Source organism: Heterodontus francisci, chromosome 2, assembly GCF_036365525.1.
Source record: "Heterodontus francisci isolate sHetFra1 chromosome 2, sHetFra1.hap1, whole genome shotgun sequence".
Classification (NCBI taxonomy): Eukaryota; Metazoa; Chordata; class Chondrichthyes; order Heterodontiformes; family Heterodontidae; genus Heterodontus; species Heterodontus francisci.
Genome location: NC_090372.1, coordinates 209,354,475 through 209,378,474, shown reverse-complemented (window position 1 = coordinate 209,378,474; position 24,000 = coordinate 209,354,475). Strand labels below are relative to the sequence as shown.

The 24,000-nt window shown below is 42.7% G+C and overlaps 1 protein-coding gene across 6 annotated transcripts in view; it reads left to right on the top strand.

Annotated features, from left to right (window-relative positions):
• nktr (natural killer cell triggering receptor) overlaps positions 1–24,000 on the top strand; it is a 358,088-nt gene that overhangs the window by 226,174 nt on the left and 107,914 nt on the right. For all 6 annotated transcript variants that reach the window (XM_068015501.1, XM_068015482.1, XM_068015472.1 and 3 more), the window contains exon 2: positions 2,468–2,548. In XM_068015501.1, the coding sequence (XP_067871602.1) occupies positions 2,468–2,548 (81 nt within the window). The remainder of the gene's footprint in view (positions 1–2,467; positions 2,549–24,000) is intronic.

The following is a 24,000-nucleotide window of genomic DNA, read 5'->3' as shown; positions in this document are numbered from 1 at the left end:
CCACTGTTATTTTAAATGTGTATTATGGACTGTATGGTTTGTTCAGTGAAGGTGGGAGACAGTGAAAAGTTATCTTGCTTGGTCCATACACCCTTTCAGACTTGTGTCACAATATTGATTCTGTCCTGGGAGAGAAACCACATTTGCAGCTGTCCCTATTTCAGTCATGCCCTGATCTGCGGGGTTGTAATGTGTAATGTGTGATGTGCAGGCCTGATTTCTGTAGAATGGAAGACTGGCTCCCTCTATTTGTTTAGCAGTATCATGGAATTATATTGAATATACAGCACAGAAACAGGCCATTTGGCCCAATTGATTCGTGTTGGCGTTAATGCTCCACATGAGTTTCCTCCTACAATACTTAATCTTAGCCTATCAACGTACTTTCTATTCCTTTCTCCCTCATGTTCATCTAACTTCCGTTAAATGCATCTATGCTATCTGCCTGAACTACCCGTGTTAGCAAGTTCCACATTCTAACCACTCTCTGGGTAAGACGTTTCTCCTCTATTCCCTATTACATATTTTAGTAACTAACATATTTATGGCCCCCAATTGGGTGACTTTAATTCGATGGCAGATGCATTAACCCACATTTTCTTGTGTCTTCAATACTACCACTTCCCTGGGCACAGAACACTTACACCAAAGATTACAGTTGTCTCCTGTATTGCTTGTAATGTTTCTCTATTTCTGACATTTTTCCTTCTTTGCCTCCCCCTCAGTGCACAATCACCACCTCCTTCTAAAAGGATAAGATTTCAGTTACAAAATAATTCAAATTATATTGGACAAGTTCTTTTTAAATAATAGTGCTGAATTTATATCGCAGCACTGCCTCTGGAGGCAGTATTATAATATAGCCACGGTGAGTTAGTGCCTGCAGTGGCAAAAAGGGCATCATTTCACAGTGAAGGTTTCTGTTGAATGGAAGGTTCCGCAGTAAGCCTAATTGGCTTTCTTCGCTGTTGCTGTATGCTGTTGTCTGATTATATATCTCCCAAGTATGGTTAGGCGTAGAACTCAACCTCATCCTACATGTTAACAGTGACAGTGGGGAACATGTATGCTCAGAATCTTTCAAGTCGCAAACAAAACTTATAAACAATCTTGCATGCCTAGCTTCATTGATGCTCTGATTAATGCTTTTTTTTTAAAAAAAGTGAATTTAGATTCCCAGCAGCCTCACCATGGTGCAGAAACACTTCCACTGGCCACAGTTCAATAGTCTAACATAAGTTTAAGACTCCACTTGACGTGGCTTTTGTAGATTTGCTGTTGCCACTGCGACACTGTTGGTATTTTTATGTTGATGACGTGCTATCGGTGGCAGAAACACTGTACACCTGGCACAGTCAGCAGCTATACTATATAAGGAGCATGCCCTCAACAGGATGCAGGTCAGAAACTTAGAAAACAAGCACCGTTTTCTTTCAGTCCTGCAGCAGTAACAGTCTTGGACGGTCCCCTCTGTGCACTACATGAAGCAAAGTTCTAAACCCATTCTTTGCAAACCTGCTTTAAAAGTTTGTGACACATAAGATAAAGAGGAAATCTTCCCCTCCGTCTGTACTAAAGCAGGCGTGAGGATTGGAGAGCTGGTTCTCCCATAATCCCAGGCACCTGTATAAGAATAACTTGTGAATTCTGGAGTCCAGTGCAGCTCAGTTTATTAGCAGAAAGTATTGTTTTACTTTCCTGGGAAGAAGCTTTTAATGGCAACCAGAATTATGGAAATAAATTTGTGAAAATGTAGGTAATGCCCAGAGGGAGCAGAGCAGCGCTGTCTGTAGTTTGTTTAAATACGTTTTTTTAAAAAAGTGTGGTCGGCTTTTATCTCGTATTCTGTTAGGCTTGAAAGATTAAATAAAATCTAATTTCAGGTTTTGTGCAGTTTTTTTAGCTACAGTCAAGAGCAGTGATAAACGTCCTTTTCATTTTCCATAACACTGCATATTTAATGGTATTAGTTGTGCATATTTAGGTGGATTCATTTCAAATGGTTGTGCAACCTTCCTGGTTTAGTTCCTTCAATTAATGCTCCTTCACCAGTTCACAACTCGTCTGCTTAATTACAGAACAGTGGTTGTCTTGAAGTGTCTGTTTAATGGGCTGGTAGGGGCGCTGTTTGAAACAGATGAGTTTGCATATATAAATTTAAATCCTTCAAGCTCTCGCAGAGTTGTATCTTCACCCCCACCCCCCCCCCCCCCCTTTCCTTTGAGCAGTTCGTTCACGTGCTGCCAGGCATGAGCATAAGGAAGAAGGGATGTGCTGTCTTTGCTTACATTAGAATTGGTTCAGCAAAAAGGTGGGGGTGGTGGGGAGGGGAGGGGGCGGTGGGAGAGAGAATAGATGCTTGCAGGACTTCAAGAGGAGGCCTCATTCTATAGCAAAGCAGCTTTGGGTTTCAGCCGGGATCAATACAGCAATTTTGCCAACCTGCTCCTCTTTGTTCTGACCCTAGGTGTACACAGAGTGTATGCTGTGATGGGGGTGAAGAACCGCCCGCAATGCTACTTTGATGTGGAAATAAACAGGGCTCCAGGTAAGACTCTTTTTATGTTCCTCCTTTATTCTCCGCAAGTATTTTTATCTTGATGACTAACATTTTTTGATATGTATTTTTTTTAAATAACTGCGAGCGATCCTTGCACTGTTTCTTATGATTCAACTGTGTAAACTGCTTTATAAGTATGAAATGTTGATATTCAGGCTAAGTACATGAATTAAAAACTGCATTTATGCTTCCTTGAGGGTATTTTTTTCGAGGCTGCCCCAACCCCCTCCCCAAGGACCAGTGAATAGATCAAAGCGTGTTTAGCTTTTGTTAAATGATTCCCATTAACTTTGACAGTCTTGTGTACAATAATTTAACCACTTGTATTCTCCTCTGCATTAGAGATCCAGCTGCTGTTTGGTAGTTATTTACCTTTAACATTCCACTATTAAGTAATGGGGCAGGATGTACATCCTAGTGTTTATCATATGATGACTCCCCCTGATCCTGGAGCTGTCAGCTCTCGGCACCTTCACAAACTTGCAGCTACACTTCAGGTGAACGCAGAAGTAGCTGATGCACAAAGAAAGGCTAATCTGAATTGACCTTTCCTACCTTTCCACTAAAATCGCAGCAATTCAAAACTGAGCTGTTTTAGTTTCAGTTGTGTGACTGAAGGTGCAAGACTGATTTTTTCAGCCCTGAATCACTTTTTCATCCAATGACTTCATTACTGAGTTGCTGTGCTGAGGTATAGGAAGAAGAGCAAAAATATAGCCGTGACAAAAATTGAGATACTTAATCTTGCACTCATTTATGAGCATATATTAAACGAGACTAGAGTCAGGAGTTTGCTTGTATCAAATTAAAAATGAATCCTTATTCCAAATGTTCACATGCAAAAGTTTCAGAATGAATTTTGCAATGTTATCTTATTGCAAGTTTAGCTGCATTAATAGGGAGCATAGGTGCCGGTCTCTGTGAGTATGTTTAGTGTCGGAATGTGGAGGGTTAGCATTGGATGATAATGCCTTTTTGATGCATTATTTTTCCCCTTTTTGCACTTTTCTCCCACACCCCCTCCCCGAAGGCTGGGTTACAGCTCCATGCTCACAAGAAAGCTCCTCTCTACCTGGGCCAAATGGCCATTCATCACGAGTGCGCCAAACTACCATCAACAGTCTGTTTTTCCATGGAGGAGGGGGTAATGTCAGGCAAGCCTTGATCTGTCTTTATCCTTTCCAGTGAACTCACTGGGCAATGAGCAGAAATCTTATCCCTCCACCTGCACCCCAGCTTCCTAGCCGCAAAGCACTGAGGCTGGTTCATAAAATCATGGAACACTGGAGGAGCCCATTTAGCCCATTGTACTTTGCCAGCTTTTTGAAAGAGCCACCTAATTAGCTCCTCTCTCCCGATAGCCCTATAATTTTTTCCCCTACAAGTATTTATCCAATTTACTTTAGAAAGTTACTATTGAATCTGCTTTCACCACCACTTTGTGCAGTTAATTTCAAATCGTAATAGTTGTGATTCCCTGATTTAGATCAGTTAACTCAGACTGAAGATTTAACCTAGGACCTACTAGTTGGTATGGCTGAGTACTGCACTGGGCAGTACCTTTTTTTACCTGCTAAGTCGATGGGGAGTTCTGGCATTCAGAGATTGGTATTATTTATAGTCTGAAGCTAGAGGAATTGTGTGAAGAAAAACATTCTTACAAGTGCTATATTTTACACTTTCCTCCTTTCTAAATGAGTATCTCTAATATCTCTTTGTGTCTGTGTCAAATTTTGTTTGATAATACTCCGGTGAAGTACTTTGGGACGCTTTATCACATTAAAGGCGCTGTGTAAATACAAATTGTTGCTGTTGTAAATCTGTTGAGAGTTTCAAACTCTGTTTGGTGAATGGTACCCACAGTTTGCTCCATGCAGATTTATAATTTTATATGGTCAAATTTATCACTACTATTTTTAGGTTAAGTGAGAAGAAAATGTTAGGTGAGTATTTTTGTTCAAAGTGTTTCTTCATTTTATATGCAGAAAAATTGCAAACTTGCGACTTTTGTTTGAGATTTTTGTAAAAATGTGAATACTCAACCTTGACGAGATTCACGAGTGAAGTCCTCCTTCCTTGCTAGGCTCATTGGAACGACATCCCAGACCTGCTGCAGAAGAAGCAGTAGAGCTGCAGCTTTATACCAGCCTCTGAGTGAATCCACCACTTTAGGACTTAGACATAACTGTGCTACGGTCTTGTAATTTGCAGCCCTGTGATTTTTTTTTCATTTATTCATTCATGAGATGTAAGCATCACTGGCCAGGCCAGCAGTTATTGCCCATCCCTAATTGCCCTTGAGAAGGTGGTGGTGAGCTGCCTTCTTGAACCGCTGCAGTCCATTTTGGGTGGGTACACCCACAGTGCTTTTAGGAAGGGAGTTCCAGGATTTTGACACAGCGACAGTGAAGGAACAGCGATATAGTTCCAAGTCAGGATGGTGTGTGACTTGGAGGGGAACTTGCAGGTGGTGTTCCCATGTATCTGCTGCCCTTGTCCTTCTAGTTGGTAGACGTTGCGGGTTTGGAAGGTACTGTCTAAGAAGCCTTGGTGCATTGCTGCAGTGCATCTTGTATATGGTACACACTGCTGCCACTGTGCGTCGGTGGTGGAGGGAGTGAATGTTTGTAGATGGGGTGCCAATCAAGCGGGCTGCTTTGTCCTGGATGGTGCAGAGCTTCTTGAGTGTTGTTGGAGCTGCACACATCCAGGCAAGTGGAGAGTATTCCATCACACTCCTGACTTGTACCTTGTAGATGGTGGACAGGCTTTGGGGAGTCAGGAGGTCAGTTACTCGCCGCAGGATTCCTAGCCTCTGACCTGCTCTTGTAGCCACGGTATTTATATGGCTACTCCAGTTCAGTTTCTGGTCAATGGTAACCCCTAGGATGTTGATAGTGGGGGATTCAGCGATGGTAATGCCGTTGAATGTCAAGGGGAGATGATTAGAATCTCTGTTGGAGATGGTCGTTGCCTGGCACTTGTGTGGTGCGAATGTTACTTGCCACTTATCAGCCCAAGCCTGGATATTGTCCAGGTCTTGCTGCATTTCTACACAGACTGCTTCAGTATCTGAGGAGACACAAATGGTGCTGAATATTGTGCAATCATCAGCAAACATCCCCACTTCTGACCTTATGATTGAAGGAAGGTCATTGATGAAGCAGCTGAAGATGGTTGGGCTTCGCGCACTACCCAGAGGAACTCCTGCAGTGATGTCCTGGAGCTCAGATGATTGACCTCCAACAACCACAACCATCTTCCTTTGCGCTAGGTACGACTCCAGCCAGCGGAGGGTTTTCCCCCGATTCCCATTGACCTCAGTTTTGCTAGGGCTCCTTGATGCCATACTTGGTCAAATGCTGCCTTGATGTCAAGGGCAGTCACTCTCACCTCACCTCTTGAGTTCAGCTCTTTTGTCCATGTTTGAACCAAGACGGTAATGAGGTCCTGGTTTGAGTTCTGCAACTTGAGCGTGCCTCACCCACCCACTTTATGTTTCTTATGCAGGCGTTTTGGGGCATTTCCTATCAGTTCCCACATCGGAGGTTCCTGGCAGGGAAGATCTTTATGGGTTAATAACATGTTTTCTTTTAATAAAAATGTCTTAAACTGTCATAAGTATACCATTTTATTGTATATAAAAGAGAATTGCTTCAAACCTTTTTTGTTTTTGGTCATTTCTTTTCTCCTGTCAGTGTTATGGCCTCCTTATTTAACAAGGCTGTCTCATCAGCATTTCTACTTTATAAAAATCAAGTTATTGCAAAGAATTAAGGTGAACTTCAATCACCTCCCCACTGCCTTTTAAAAAGTAGTGACTACTGAATAATGGCATCAATGAGAGAACTAATTTGAGACAGGAGGGGAGATTAATCAATATCTTTGGAGACACTCTGGACATTAAACCTAGAGTTCTACAACAATCCGTGTGTATGTTCAGCTCCCTCATGCTGCCAGATTCAGTAACTGCTTCTCATCATCAGTATTATCAACACCCAGTACCTAGAAAAGGAATGGAAAACTATTTTTGTGGTCGATATTTCCTCATGCTTGTTTTGAAGGTGATATTCTTCAGAGATTTGTAGCAGTTCAACAAAAATCTTTTAAAGCTTACATCTATCGAGATAGATTATGAATAAATCAAATATACTCCAGTGTAGACAAGTTCAGTTGGCATGAGGTGAGCAATGAATAAGAAACTTTAAAAATATCTGGGTTCATGGACAGTGATGTTCCAGCTCCTCCCCAAAAGGCGAGAGAAACCTGTGATGTAAAAATATAAAGTTTAATGCAAACGTATGAGTTTTATGCAAGAGGAACTAATAATTCATGTTTAATCAATCCAGCTATGTTGCTAACAGCAACTGGCACTGTAAAAAGGATATAAATTAGGAAACAGTGACATTTGTGTCCAATTAAGTCAAAGGTTCATTTTCTGGATGTTAATTTGACTCCTTGAGGGCCATTGAATTTAACGAATGCTTCTGGAGGCAAAGCCTTTGATGCAACTTTCTTTTGAGTGCGTTGACTGCATGTAGAGTTTCCAGCAAGACTTCTTTTCATATCTGGTAAACACAAGTGTCAGTGTCTGGTTATAGTGTCGGTTGCTGCAGCATCCACGTGCCCAGAACATTTTATTAAGATGTACCGAGGCCAAAAGTCCAGGACACCACCAAGTTTTGGAAGAGTGAACGAGAAGACAAATCAAAAATCCTCAGATGATACCAAGAATGAGTTTTAAAAACCTCAGAATTGCGGGAAGATTGAGCCAAGTGTGAGGTGTTGAATAGTTTAAAGGTCCTGGTAAAGAATGAAGATTCCATTTCATAAGAACTAGGAGCAGGAGCAGGAGTAGGCCGTCCGGCCCCTCGATTTGATTTCATCACAGTGAGCATTTAGGGAAGAGGATGACGTCCTATCTGGAGCTTAGAGTGGGACGTTCAGAGGAGCACTGATCATATAAATACGGCAAAAATAAAGAGGTTGCAAAGCAGAAATTGGATGTGAGAGAAGGAATCTCTTCCGATGCAGAGGAGAGCAAAAGGTACTAGAAGAATATGGATCAAATATGACATTGAAGCCCGCACGTTATTCCCACCAGAATAGCTATTGGTATGCTTCAGAAAGATTGAGGTGGAACTTACACCCAGTTTTCCTAGGTCATCTCATTAGTATAACTTAGGTGTAATTTTGGACAGATCTAAGGAGAAGACTAATAGTTGGAAAGAAAAATGCACTTAAGTCTAATTTAAAGGAATGAGGACAGTTAAGAAAAAGGTGTTTGAATAAGGGAACAAACATCTATTGGGAGCCTCCAAGGCATCTCAATCTATCAGCTACTTTTCCAGAGGCTGACGAGGCAGGGGACTAAAAATGGACAAAAATGGAAGAGCGAACACATCGTGCAGAGGTGAGCCAGCAGGAAAGCAGTGAGCAGCTCAGCACCCATCCAGCCTGTTTACTGGGGGTGCTGCATGACTTGTTCATGAGGAGGCGAGTCCTTTGTACCATTCCAGTCGAACCTTCCGCATAGGTCAGCATTGCAATGTCCCTAAATAGCTTCAAGAAGGCCACTACTAAATGTTTGTTCCTATCACTGAATGTGCTTGCTCTGTGGTCCTTGTAGCAAAGGGCACACTCCACACCTATATCTGCTAACCCTGAGAAGTTAGCTTCCCAGTCATTACCAGGATGTTGTGCCAGTGCCTGTCGAAAAGGTCTGTGGCATCTTGGCAGCTGTGGGCAGTTAGGTAACATTGGGTCCTTGATCACTGAAGTGGGGGGGACATAATTTGAGTAGTTACATATTATAGTCATGCCATCAGGGTCCCATCTTAATTGTACTGAATCTGATCTGTAAGTTTGATGCTGTGGCTCAGTATAAAGTAGGTCAAACCTTTGTTTCAGTGAAAAGCAGGGCAGCTAGGGATGGGCAATAAATACAGCCTTGGCAGCATCGCTCATCCTGAGAACAAACACTTTTTAAAAAAAAATATCATCCTAATACAAGCAGACTAGTGCAGTTATGCAAGGTTAAATAACCAAGCGAGTTCCAAGTGAGGGAAGGCTATTCCTCCAAAATTAAATATGGGTTGGCATCATGCTGTATGATATGTAACATGTTAACGCAAAATTCTTTTGCCTGCTCTTTTAATCTGTGTCAGTGTCTTTGTTAAAACAACAGACAAAAGGAATTTCATACAGTCAAGCAAATGTGTTTGTTACTATTACACAGTGGAATTTCAATCAGTAGTATGTACACCAAATTAGGATCAGTTATTATGTAGCTCTTTTCTGTTGTGGACTGGAGTCTTGCACCATGGAGTGGAATCCATTCGTGCTGATCTGAACAAGGCAGAACCCATAACATATAAAGAAAGATGTCGAGTAGCTAATTTATTATTGAGTTCATTGAAGTTGAGTTTGAATAATGGAAAATCCAGTTCAGTTGAGTCATAGTTTAAAGCTAATGCGGTTCCCCCTTTCAAATGAAAATAATTCATTTAGCCGTTACTGGAAGTACATTAACTTTATAGCTGCATATATGAGATGGTCAACGATTCTCGAGAATATGCCGACGCAGTCCCATTTTGAATTTGGCAAGGAGCTGCAGTTCATCTGTAGAATTTTACAACCTCCAGTAAAAGCACTTGTTTTCATGGCAAGCAGCCAAATTGTAGTTAGTTTTGCAAAAAGATTCTTTCTTTTAAATTCCAGTAACTCTATTGGCACAGTCAGTCAAAGGGAAATTGGTAGGTTGATGAATTATCGCTGGGTTGCTAATAGGGGCTGGACTGAGCAAAGGGTGTCAAGCTGGGGAAAAGCCTGCACACTCATCTTTTCTATTAGAAAATAGTGCAGACATTACACTTTCCATTTAAAAAAGAAACTTGCATTTATATAGCACCTCTCAACTCCAGGACATCCCAAAGCACTTTACAGTCAATGAAGCACTTTTGAAGCGTAGTCATTGTTGTAAGGTAGGAAATGCGGCAGCCAATTTTAGCACAGCGACGCTCACAAGCAGCAATGCAATAATGACCGAGTTGGGGACACAGATTTAACGCTTTGGGCAAGAGATGCGGGGGCAGGGTGTGTGAGGAAGTACTCTTCTTACATAGTGAGTGGTAATGACAGATGATAGAATTCTTCATCAAGATGGAGAGTGTCGTAGTTGATACTGAGACTAGGATCCTGAATCTTAGTAAAGGAAACTACGAAGGTATAAGGCGCGAGTTGGCTGTGACGGATTGGGAAACGTTATTTAAAGGGATATCGGTTGATAGGCAATGACAAACATTTAAAGAGCGCATAGATGAACTGCAACAATTGTTTATCCCTGTCTGGCACAAAAGTAAAATGGGAAAGATAGCCAAACCATGGCTTACAAGGGAAATTAGCGATAGCATGAGATTCAAGGAAGAGGCATATAAATTTGCCAGTAAAAACAACAGACCTGAGGATTGGGAGCAGTTTAGAATTCAGTAAAGAAGGACCAAGGGATTGATTAAGAAAGGGAAAATAAATTACAAGAGCAAGCTTGCGGGGAACATAAAAATTGACTGTAAAAGTTTCTATAGGTATGTGAAGAGAAAAACATTGGTGAAGACAAATTTCAGTCCCTTACAGTCAGAAACGGGAATTTATTATGGGAAACAAAAAAATGGCTGACCTAAATACATACTTTGGTTCTGTCTTCACAAGGGAGGGCACAAATATCATACCAGAAATGTTGGGGAACACAGGGCTTGGTGAGAGAGAGGAACTGAAGAAAATAGTATTAGTAGAGAAATGGTGTTGGGGAAATTGATGGGATTGAAGACCGATAAATCCCCAGGGCCTGATGATCTACATCCCAGAGTACTTGAGGAAGTGGTCCTAGAAATAGTGGATGCATTGGTGGTCATCTTCCAAGATTCTCTAGACTCTGGAACAGTTCCTACAGATTGGAGGGTAGCTAATGTAACCCCACTATTTAAAAAGGGATGTAGAGAGAAAGCAGGGGATTATAGTGCAGTCAGCCTGACGTCAGTAGTGGGGAAAATTCTATAGTCCATTATCAAAGATTTTATAGCAGAGCACTTAGAGAACAGTGGTAGAATCAGGCAGCGTCAGCATGGATTTACGAAAGGGCAGTCATGCTTGACAAATCTACTAGAATTCTTCGAGGATGTAATTAGTAGAGTTGATGAAGGGGAGCCAGTGGATGTGGTTTATTTGGACTTTCAGAAGGCTTTCGACAAAGTCCCACATAAGAGAGTAGCGTGTAAAATTAAAGCATATGGGATTGGGGGTAGTGTATTGCGATGGATAGAAAATTGGTTGGCAGACAGGAAACAAAGAGTAGGGGTAAATGGGTCTTTTTCCGAATGGCAGGCAGTGACTAGTGGGGTACCGCAGCTATTCACAATATATATTAATGATTTAGATGAGGGAACTAAATGTAATATCTCCAAATTTGCAGATGACACAAAACTGGGTGGGAGGGTGAGTTGTGAGGAGGATGCAGAGAGGCTTCAGGGTGATTTGGACAAGTTGAGTGAGTGGGCTAATGCATAGCAGATGCAGTATAATGTGGATAAATGTGAGGTTATCCACTTTGGTAGCAAAAACAGGAAGGCAGATTATTATCTGAATGGCTATAAACTGAGAGAGGGGAATATGCAATGAGAGCTGGGTGTTCTCGTACACCAGTCGCTGAAGGTAAGCATGCAGGTCCAACAGGTGGTAACAAAGGCAAATGGTATGTTGGCCTTCACTGCGAGAGGATTCAAGTACAGGGACAGGGATGTCTTGCTGCAATTATACAGGGCCTTGGTGAGGTCACACCTGGAATATTGTGTGCAGTTTTGGTCTCCTTATCTGAGGAAGAATGTTCTTGCTATAGAGTGCAGCGAAGGTTTACCAGACTGATTCCTGGGATGGCAGGACTGACGTATGAGGAGAGATTGAGTCGGTTAGGATTATATTCGCTGGAGTTCAGAAGAGTGAGGGGGGATCTTATAGAAACCTATAAAATTCTAACAGGACTTGACAGGGTAGATGCAGGAAGGATGTTCCCAATGGTGGGGGAGTCCAGAACCAGGGGTCATAGTCTAAGGATACGGGGTAAAACTTTCAGTACTGAGATGAGGCGAAATTTCTTCACCAGAGAGTGGTGTGCCTGTGGAATTTGCTACCACAGAAAGCAGTTGAGGCCAAAACATTGTATGTTTCCAAGAAGGAGTTAGATATAGTTCTTGGGTCTGAAGGGATCAAAGGATATGGGGCTAAAGCCAGAACAGGTTACTGAGTTGAATGATCAGCCATGATCGTAATGAATGGCGGAGCAGGCTCGAAGGGCCAAATGGCCTCCTCCTATTTTCTATGTTTCTGTGAACTGGAACTCACTGTCTATGAGAGTGGTGGAAGCAGAGACAGTGGGCTGAATTTTACACCGCCCCAGCGGGTTGGGTGGGGGCGGTGTATAATTGAGCAGGAGGCTCCGGGAGGCCTTCCCGCCCCACTCCCGCCTCCGGCCAATTTTACGGCGGTCAGGCGGGGGGGGGGAGGTGGGAGCAGCCCGCCGACGTGAGGCCAATCAAGGCCCTTATGTGGTCACTTAAGGACCCTCGCCCGCCTCCACGGGTATTTTACCCATGGCAAGCAGGCGTGCTGGGGACGTAAAAGGCCGCCAGCTATAGCTGCCGGGCTTTCCACGTGCCGGGGGTGCCATGGCAGTCAGGCACAGATTGAGGAAAACCCCTGGGACCCAAGATGCCCCCCCCCCCTTCCCCGCTTCCCCCAAACGACTACCCTTGCCTCGCCGGCACGACTGATGCCCCGGCGAGGCAACCCCAACATACCTTCAGTCCTGGCTCTGTGGTCGGCAGGGCTGCAGATTGGCTGGCAGCTCACTGAGGTGGGACCTCCTCCCTCAAACGGTTGAAAGTCCCGCATTAGGGCAGTTAAAGCCCAGAGTCCCGCAAAATGCTGGTCGGATCACCGAGCTGAGCGGAAGCGGGTTCGCCACCGACTTTTCTGTCCGTGGCGAAGTCCCATCCGACTACAGTAAAATCCAGCCCAATGAATGATTTCAAAAGTACATTGGATGGGCACTTGAGGGAAATAAACCTGCGTGGTTACAGGGATAGAACAGGTGAATGGGACTGATTTGTGTTGTTCTACAGAGAGCTGGCATGAACTCAATGGGCCAAATGGCCGCCTGCTGTGCTTTAATGACCATGTGATTCTATTAATAGTCATGTGGAGGTGGAAAGGGGAGAAACGTTTTTATCTATTTACAACTTCTGTGTTTTTTTTTATCGTGTTGGACTTGTCTGAACTTGACTGAATAACAGGAAATTTACTTTGAACACTGAGTGTGAAGCTCATACCATTATGTGGCACGGAGGGAAATACAACCCCTACTTGAAGCGGATGATTTAATTTGTTCGAGACTCTATCCTGTTTTTTGATTTGGGTCTTGAGTGTTTCTGAATAGTGGCCAAAAGCTTACAATTAAAAGTGTCAAGTCATCAATCTGCTACCTAGGTTTGAAAAGGCTTTAATTAGATCCAAGCCAAAAAATTGTGGACCTGTAACGAGATTGCAAATAAATAATTGAAACAAATGTATGATGTTTTTAAAACAACCTTCTTAAAGATTAACCCATTGAAGGAAGATTGTCCGTCAATGCAAAAAAATCCTTTTGGTTTTAAAATCAGCAGTTGGCCTTCTCAGCAATACAGGTCGGGAAAGCATCCTGAGATGTACTAATTACTGCATTCGCTGATTTATTGAAGGCGTTTGCTGGTAAAACAGTGGCGATTGAGAGCTACCACTGATTCTTTACTGCAATATCAGCTACTGCTTCAGTATCAAGTACTCAAGCCAGCAGTAGATGTGTCTTCAATCACCTTCCCTAATTCGTCCCCGGGTACTCCTGTTTCTCCTTTATAAAGTACTTTGGGATGTTTGTATGTCAGATGTGCTTAGGAAATGAATATTGTTACAACCAGGTGCGAAAGGGGTCTTTCTCAACCTTCACCTGGTCTTATTGTAACGAGGTTTAATTTTTTAACACAGTGTTTTGAGCTCCCCCTTAGTGAATCCTTGTTCACCATTTTCCAATTATAAGGCAAAGAATGAGCATAAACAGGCTTTCTTAGGTTTAAAGAACAAGAATGAAATTTATTAAAACGTAAACTCTAATTCGGTTGACGCCTACGGATACACGCCGCGCACCACGCTAGCATGCATACGCGATACGCACGTGCTAATAGGGACAGTAAAGAGCAGAAGAAAAAATAAAGTGGAGAGGTTAGAGGCAATATCAGAAGAGTTTCTTGTTACTGTGCTTCGAGCTCACTGTAGTCCTTTTATAGGTAGTCTTGATTTTTGTTGGGGCCCAGTATTCTTCTTAAATCTTGTTCACTGTAGGAGACTTTTCTCTCTTGGAGTTCATGTATCTTCAATGGGTCTTCAGTTCCGTGAGAAAGAGATGGGAGCAGACAGGAGAGAGGTCTTTTCAGTCCAGGAGCAAACAGCTTTCTGAGTTTTAAAACTCTGGAGCAAGTTCAAATTCAAAAATACTCCAACCGCCAGTTAGTCATGTGACTAAACTGGTCTGACCACATCTGTTTGTGTATTTGGCCATCTTAGCAGTTAACCTGGAATGCTAGCCTCTCCACCTTCAATGTCTGGTAATCAAAAGTCCATTGTGGATTAAATTGGAGCAGGGAGTGGCCCCTTTGTCCTTTCCAAGCACTGTCTGTTACTATGCAAATGTCTTTCCAGTCAGGGGCTTGGTAACCCCTTGTAATGGGCCTTCTTTTCTTCCCAGCAACAATTTTAAAATTTAATGTCCATGTGGCGAAATATCTGTGTCCCATTCTTGGCAGGTGGGGGCCTGCATGACAATATCCACTCGCGGTCAGTCTCCAGGGATATGATGAAATCATTTTGTGTCCATTTCTCCTCATCTCTTCTCTGGTTCTTTTGGCAGTTAACTCAAATCTGTTTCTACTGGTGACTAACCCACTTGCCAGTGGAAAAGGTTTCTCCTATTTATTCTGTCAAGAGTTCCGCATAATTTTGAATACCTTTATTAAGTCTCCACTTAACCTTCCCTACTATAAGGAGAATAATTCCATATTCTAATCTCTAATTTCTAATCTCTCTTAAAGGCTCTCCTCCCTGGTATTTTGGTAAATCTCTATACCCTCTTGAAAGCCTTAACAACCTTCCTAAAGTGTGTGCAAATTGAACACAATACTCTTAGCTGAGGCCTAACCAATTGTTTATAAAGGAGTTACCAGAACTTTGTTGCTTTTGTGTTCCATGCCTCTATTTATAAAGCCAAGGATTCCGTATCCTTTTTTAACTTATCCTGCCACTTTCAAAGATTTGTGTATTTGTATCTCCAGGTCTTTCTGTTCATGCATCCCTTCAAATATATATATATTTGTTCTATCAAAAAGAAAACTGTGGTCCCTATTTTGCAATTTCAAGTTGAGTACTTCAATGTATTGAATTGATACAAAGCTATTTCCTGGGCATAACTGCATGCGCTCTTTAAAAACTCAGGTGAGCAACAAAACAAAATTGGAAGCTGACAAAGGGCCTCTAGTTTCTAATGAAGATGGAATTATCCAATAAAAGCTTCAGTAGACTGTGCAGAGGGGAGGAGGGAGAAGACAAATTACAATAATGACATTTTAGTGAACTTTGCAGTTATGTTATAAAACCCCAATTGAGTCCTAACTAGATTAAATTCTGTATGTAATCCATTCTTAAAATGGTAAATCAAAGATGATCTCATTGCATGTCCATGGCTCTTGTTACAGTGTATTTTTTTCCTTAAAGGCAACATATAGTAAGGAGATTTGAAAGCACACTGTTTTAGCATTTAACTAATAAGGTTCCCTGCAGATAGAAGCTGTCTTGCTCCTTGCTGCATGATGAAACAGAGAAGTTAATTGCTATCTCACAAAATTAGACAAGAGTTTTATAAATGTACATTAAAAATAAGCATAATCAACTAGCGCAGAAACTATTTTACATTTTGATAGTTGCTGCAAGGCATTTACGCTGCCATTGGTGTGTTTGGTAATAATTGTCTGAGCCCCTAATTGTGGCCTATGAATTTTTCAGCTTGTGTTCCAAAACCTTTACTGAAAATGTAATCTGTCAGAGGTTTAAAATTCTAGTTGCCTCAGTTATGAAGCAGTGAATTGTTGTGGGAAAAATTGCCCCCTCATCAGCAGTGAAGTGTTTTTGGATGGGTGATGTTTAGCACTTATGAATATTTAGCAGCACAATAGCTGTTGTGATGATCCGATACAACACTAATTGCAATCGATTAGTGAAAGACTAGACACATCACAGTTTTAGTAATTTATGATTTCCATCAATGTAAACCCGGATAATACAAGGACCAAAAATACAGTATAAAGAGTTTGGAGAGTTATATTTTCAACATAATTGTGTGTGTCCCACAGAGATGATGCACAGTGTGAATTTGGGAACTAATAGGTAGCCGTCATTGAGAAAGGAGTATGAAAAATTAGACTATTTCAATATCAAAATGGATCCCCCTTTACAGTTCCATTTAAGAACATAAGATATAAGGGCAGGAGTAGGCCATTCAGCCTTTCGAGCTCGCTCTGCCATTCAGTGAGATCACGGTTGATCATCTACTTGAACGCCATTTTCCTGCACTATCTCTGTATCCCTTGATGTTTTTAATATGTAGTAATCTATCGATCTCAGTCTTGAATATAATCAATGACTTTGAGCCTCCACAGCCCTCTGGGGCAGAGAATTCCAAAGATTTACTACCCTGTTTGTGAAGAAATTCCTCCTCATCACAGTCCTAAATGGTCTGCCCCTTATTCTGAGACTGTGTCGCCTGGTTCTAGACTCCGCAGCCAAGGGAAACATCCTTCCTGCATCTACCGTGTCGAGCCCTGTAAGAATGTTGTGTGTTTGAATGCGATCACCTCTCATTCTTCTAAACTCCAGAGAATAAAGGCCCAGTCTATTTAATCTTTCCTCATAGGACAATCCCTCCATTCCAAGAATTAGTTTAGTGAACCTTCGTTGCATTATCTCTATGGCAAGTATATCTTTCTTTAGGTAAGGAGACCAAACTGCGCACAATATTCCAGGTGCATTCTCACCAAGGCTGTATATAATTACAGTAAGACATCTTTACTCCTATACGCAAAACCTCTTGTAATAAAGGACAGCATACTAGTTGCCTTAATTGCTTTCTGTACCTGCATGTCCACTGCTTCACAAACCACTGACCACCTCCAGGCGCGTATCCATTGTCTCTGGAGATAAGGAGACCAAAGAGAAAAAACCTGCATGTTAGCTTTCAGAGAGTCATGACCAAGGACACCCAAGTCCCTCTGAAGTTCAACACTTCCCAGCCTCTCACCATTAAGAAATACTCTGTATTTCTGTTTTTCCTACCGAAGTGGATAACCTCACATTTCTCCACATTGTATTCTGTTTGTCCAAGCTCATGAAGTAAAGAAACACTACCAAACTCATCCAAAAAGCTGAGAGAGCACTCCCAACAGAAGAATGTTTTGAACCAGGTGGAACTTGAGATGCAGGGCGTTGTCTATAGTTCTCTGGTGAAACTTCATCTAACTTTGGATAGCATGAATACATGGTCTGGTCTGGTAACTGGATCCACGCAGAGTGCAAGAACAGCATATTCTAATGCCAGTAGATGCCACGTAACTTCAGCGAGATCAGGCATCCCCTTGATGGATCCCGTTTGGGAGACGCAACTAGCAGTTGATCTGGCTTAACTTAAATTGCATTTAACAAATTCTGTAATGGAGCTTTGTGTGCACCCATTTTAGTGGAATAGAATTATTAGAATGGACTTAAACAGTGATTGAAGACTTCAGTGTGTGGTGGATGCCCTAAACACATTGTTGTACTTCCAGGGAGCTCCTGACCTGATGTCTGAGAAACTGAGTCAGTGACCTAATGGCAAACAGTGCAATTATTGCCGAATTTTTAATAATTAGTATACAGAAACGGTGCTAGTAAGACAACACAGAATAGTGAAATTTGCTGATAAGCAAGAATCTGATAGTCACTGGGACCTTCTGCGATCCATTCAGTCCGGAACCCGAATAATAGCCTACGCAGTGGAGTATGGCAGTATTAAAAAAAAAAGCCAGTAAGTTCTCCCAGTATCCTGGCCAATATTTATTCCTCAACCAATATTGGCTGATGTGTTTCCCTACATTACAACAGTTACTATATGACAAAAAGTATTAAATGGCCATGCTTTGGAATGTCCTGAGGTTGAGAAAGGCTGTATATAAAAGCATATTTCTTTTTTGTATCATTCATGCCATTTTATAGGTTCACCTTGGTGGGTTTATTTTGTCTTGAATCCCTGCAACATGTCTCCAAAACGCATTAAGTAGTCACTGGAGACTATAAGATAAACATGCCCTCACAATGGTCTTCAGAAATCAATAAAACAAATGTTGCATTCTCAGTCCTTTTGAGCAGACCATGAAAGGTAATCTTCCTTCAGCTGTAATAAAATGGATGTGCAGAAGGCTTCACTAGCAAGCCCAGTAACTGCAGTTATATTGAAAACAAAATCAAAAAAATTCTTCGGAGGGTCATTTTGATGAATGCATTTCATTTATTAAACATCATCCATGCACTAAAGTTCCCTTTTGTGCAAGATGAAAGGAACCATACTCATCCCACAAAGGCGATACCAAATCATTTTATGGCATGATCACGTGTATTTTAAGTCTGCACATGCTGATGTGCCAGGACAGCCGATCAATGTGGTAGTTTAAGCAAATGCTGAACTACTTGAGGAGGCATGGTGCAGTGACGTATGAGTTAACGTTCACCTTCACTGCCTGAGCAGTGATCTGATGGAACAGATCACCCACCCATTGTAGAACCTATCTGATTTCCATCCCACAAGAAATACTGTTTCTACAACTTCATTGCTGGATTGGGGCATTTCTGGCACAGAATGTCCACTGTGAGTGCTACACGAGACACCAGCTGCTTCAAACATTGTTCATTGTATGAAGCTGTTGGAGATGTTTTGTCATAAGATGCTGTATGAATTCAAATAAAATCTTGTGTTTTTGTGTGTAGTGTTGTAGAAATCCTTTCACCAACCAGATTTCATAATTGGAGACTGCTGTCACTTCAACTAATCAGAGACCAACGTTCCTTCAAATGTTTGTCAATCTGTCAGATCCGAGGGCCATTTCTGTGATGAAAGCAATCACATTTTTACCAAGGAATGTTCCTGTGTGAAAACCGTACCTCACCCACTCCACTGTTTACCACTAGAAATAAACTTTAACATATAAGCAGCATGTAGATAATCCAATAATACATACAATCTCACCTTTCCACCTAAGAGGCAGAATGGGGCGGCGCAGTGGTTAGCACCGCAGCCTCACAGCTCCAGCGACCCGGGTTCAATTCTGGGTACTGCCTGTGTGGAGCTGGCAAGTTCTCCCTGTGTCTGCATGGGTTTCCTCCGGGTGCTCCGGTTTCCTCCCACATGCCAAAGACTTGCAGGTTGATAGGTTAATTGGCCATTATAAATTGCCCCTTGTATAGGTAGGTGGTAGGGAAATATAGGGACAGGTGGGGATGTGGTAGGAATATGGGATTAGTGTAGGATTAGTATAAATGGGTGGTTGATGGTCGGCACAGACTCGGTGGGCCGAAGGGCCTGTTTCAGTGCTGTATCACTAAACTAAACTAAAACTAAACTGCGTTCTTCAGATTGTGATCCAACTCAGATTCAACTTCCTGCAACCCGACAGAACAAATGTACAGCTGACTAAAGGCCATGCACACACAGACTCCCACCTCTTCTGTCCTTTTGTGCTGGCTCCAGTCACTGCTGTCTCCTATCACTCATGACACCTCTCACTAGTTCTAGTGCTCTTTCCAGGAAGAATGCAACAAGAAAAGAAAAAGAGGAAGAGGACAGAAACACTGGAAAGGAACAACAGGGATTATCAAAAGAAATGTAAACGAAATAGAGAAAATCAGACTGAGACTTAAGACAAACAGAAAAACCTGGTGATAAGAGCCAATCTAGTGTAAGAGACCAACAGAGGAGAGAGTAACACAGACAATAGCGACTGAACTTCACAAAGTACTTCATTGGCTGTAAAGCACTTTGGGATGTCCTGAGGTCACGAAAGATTCCAGACAACAGTGGCAGGGGAGGATAGAGCCACAGAGTGGCTCACCTAGGGCTCACAAACCTCTTGATGTAGTCCCTCATATTAACACTGACATTGCTATGACCAGTTTCTCAAGGTCACTAGATGTCTTGAAAGCACAGACCTCTCGACAGTAACACCTACAGACTTAGTCCAGCTTCAACCTGGGCACTGGTTCATTAACCACAGACATGCATAACCTCAGTAGGAGAAATAGGGACATTTTATTCTGAGGGGAAAAAAATGCTAATGCACAAGAAATTGAGCAACAAAAATTGATACCAATACTTAGATGGAATCCTGCTCAGCAAGTAAAATAAAAGGTTAGTCTCTTCACTAATGCCAAGGCTTCCCTATTTGTAGTTTCTCTCCTTTTTCTATCATACCTGCCATGAGCTCATCTTGACCATGAGACCCATCTCCTGCTGCCTAGATCCCGTTTCCACTAAACTGCTGACCACCGAGCTTCCCTTCCTGGTCCCCATGCTGTGCACATGCTAAATTGTAAACAGTTTCCTCAGGAACTGTCATCATCACCCCATCTCCAACCTTACTTTCTTTTTCAAAGTCCTGGAACATGTTATCTTCTAAATCAATGTCTATCTTTCCTGCAACTTCACGATTGAATCTCTCCAGTTGGATTTCCACTCCTGTCACAAAACTAAAACAGCACTAGTCAAAGTCACCCATTTAAAAATGGAGGGTAGGATATACTCAGCAACTACAGGCCAGTCAGCTTAGCATAGAATCGTAGAAAGTTTAGGAAGAGGCCACTTGGCCCATTGTGTCTGTGCCAGCCAAAAAACTTTCCAACTATACTAATCCCATCTTCCAGCATTTGGTCTGTAGCCCTGCAGATTATGGCACTTGAGGTGCATATCTAGACTTCTTTTAAATGAGTTGAGGGTTTCAGGCAGTGAGTTCCAGACCCCCACCACCCTCTGGGTGAAAAAGTCTTTCCCTCATCTCTTCTCTAATTTTTCTACCAATCACTTTAAATCTATGCCCCCTAGTTACTGACCTCTCTACTAAGGTAAATAGGCCCTTCACCTCCACTCTATCCAGGCCCCTCAAAATGTTGTACATTTCAATCAGATCTCCCCTCAGCCTTCTCTGTTCCAAGGAGAACAACCCCAGCCTATCCAATCTTTTCTCATAGCTGCATTTTTCCGGTCCCAGTGAGGTGAGAGACTGCCCTTGACATCAAGGCAGCATTTGATTGAGTACGGCATCAAGGAGCCCGAGCAAAACTGGAGTCAATGGGAATCGGGGGGGGGGTGGGGGTGGAAATTCTCCACTGGTTGGGATCATACCTAGCGCAAAGGAAGATGGTTCTGGCTGTTGGAGATCAATCATCTTAGTCCCAGGACTTCAGTGCAGGAGTTCCTCAGGACACTGTCCTAGGCCCAACCATCTTCAGCTGCTTCATCAATGATCATCTGTCCATCATAAGGTTAGAAGTGGGGATGTTCGCTGATGATTGCACAATGTTTAGCACCATTCGTGACTCCTCAAATGCAGCAAGACCTGGACAATATCCAGCCTTGGGCTAATAAGTGGCAAGTTACATTCGCACCACACAAGCGCCAGGCAATGGCCATCTCCAACAAGAGAGAATCTAGCCATATTCCCTTGACATTCAGTGGCATTACAATCGTTGAATCTCCCACTGTCAACATCTTGGGGGTTACCATTGACCAGAAACTGAACTGGAGTAGCCATATAAATACCATGGCTACAAGAGCAGGTCAGAGGCTAGGCATCCTACGGTGAGTAACTCACCTTCTGACTCCCCAAAGCCTGTCCGTCATCAACGAGGCACAAGTCAGGAGTGTGATGGAATACACTCCACTTGCCCGGATGAGTGCAGCTCCAACAACACTCAAAAAGCTTGACACCATCCAGGACAAAACAGCCCGCTTGATTGGCACTCCCTCCACCACCGACGCACAGTGGCAGCAGTGTGTGCCATCTCTTGGATCTTCTGCAGCAAAGCACCAAGGCTGTTTAGACAGCACCGTCCAAACCCGCAACCTCTACCACCTAGAAGGACAAGGGCAGCAAATGCATGGGAACACCACCACCTGCAAGTTCCCTCCAAGTCGCACACCAATCTTACTTGGAACTATATCAGTGTTCCTTCACTGTTGCTGGGTCAAAATCCTGGAACTCCCTAATAGCACTGTGAGTGTACCTACCACACATGGACTGCAGACGTTCAAGAAGGCAGCTCACCACCACCTTCTCGAGGGCAATTAGGGATGGGCAATAAATGTTGGCCTAGCCAGTGACGCCCACATCCCTTGAACGAATAAAAAAAATCCTTGTAAATCCCCTCTGTACTCTCTCTCAGTTCTTTGATGAAGTAATGGAGAGGGTTGATGTGTCTGTGGACTTTCAAAATATGTTTGACAAAGTGCCACGTAATAGACTTGCTAGCAAAATGAAAGCTTGAGATCAAACGGGCAGTGGCAACATGGATACAAAATTGGCTAAGGGACAGAAAGCAAAGAGTAGCAGTAAGCAGTTATTTTACACGCTGGAGGTTTGTGCTCTTCGGAGTTGGTATTGGGACGACTGCTGTTATTGATATGATTAGATTTTTTAGATTAGAGATACAGCACTGAAACAGGCCCTTCGGCCCACCGAGTCTGTGCCGACCATCAACCACCCATTTATACTAATCCTACACTAATCCCATATTCCTACCAAATATCCCCACCTGTCCCTGTATTTCCCTACCACCTACCTATACTAGTGACAATTTATAATGGCCAATTTACCTACCAACCTGCAAGTCTTTTGGCTTGTGGGAGGAAACCGGAGCACCCGGAGAAAACCCACGCAGACACAGGGAGAACTTGCAAACTCCACACAGGCAGTCCCCGGAATCGAACCCGGGTCCCTGGAGCTGTGAGGCTGCGGTGCTAACCACTGCGCCACTGTGCCGCCCACCTCTCAGTATTTTCCCATTAACCGTGTATTCCTTTGCTTTGTTTGTCCTCCCCAAATGCATCACCTCTAACTTCTCCGGGTTGAATTCCATTTGCCACTTTTATGCCCATCTGACCATAGAATAATAGAAAACATCATAGAATCATAGAAACATCAGTGATGGGGAAATTTATAGAGAATAATCCAGGAGAAAATTAATTGGCATTTGGAAAAATATGGGCTAATAAATTAAAGCACAAATTTATTAAAGACATATCATGTTTGACTAACTTGATTGAGTTCTTTGATGAAGTAATGGAGAGGGTTGATGTGACTGTGGACTTTCAAAATGTGTTTGACAAAGTGCCACGTAATAGACTTGCTAGCAAAATGAAAACTTGAGATCAAACTGGCAGTGGCAACATGGATACAAAATTGGCTAAGGGACAGAAAGCAAAGAGTAGCAGTAAGCAGTTGTTTTTCACGCTGGAGGTTGGTGCTCTTCGGAGTTGGTATTGGGACGACTGCTGTTATTGATATATGTGAATGACTGGGACTTGGATCTATGTAGTAAACACTGAAGAGAATAGTCACAGACTTCAGGAGGACACATGGGCAGATTAGTGAAATGGTCAGACACATGGTAGATGAAATTTAAAGGAGAGACGTGTGAAGTGATACATTTTGGTTGGAATGATGAGGGGCAGTATAAATTAAGTGGTACAATTTTAAAGGGAGTGCACCTACGCTTCAAGTTTAAAATTCAGCCCAATATTGGTTGTGTCTTCAACGTTCTGAGCCCTGAGCTCTGGAATAACCTCACTGCCTCTCCACCTCCAAGACATACCTTCAAACTCACCTCTTTGACTAAACTGTTGGTCCATAGAACCATAGAAAAGTTACAGCACAGAAAGAGGCTATTCAGCCCATTGTGTCTGTGCCGGCTGAAAAAACTAGCCGCACAATCTAATTCCACCTTCCAGCACCTGGTCCGCAGCCTTGCAGGTTACAGCACTTCAGGTGCAGGTCCAGGTACCTTTTAAATGAGTTGAGGGTTTCTGCCTTGACTACCAATCCGGGCAGAAAATTCCAGGCACCCACCACTCTCTGGGTGAAAAAGGTTTTCTTAATGTCCCCTCTAATCCTTCTACCAGTCACCTTAAATCTGTGCCCCCGGTAATTGACCTCTCCGCTAGGGGAAACAGGTTCTTCCTGTCTATCTAGGCCCCTCATAATTTTGTACACCTCAATTAAGTTGCCCCTCAG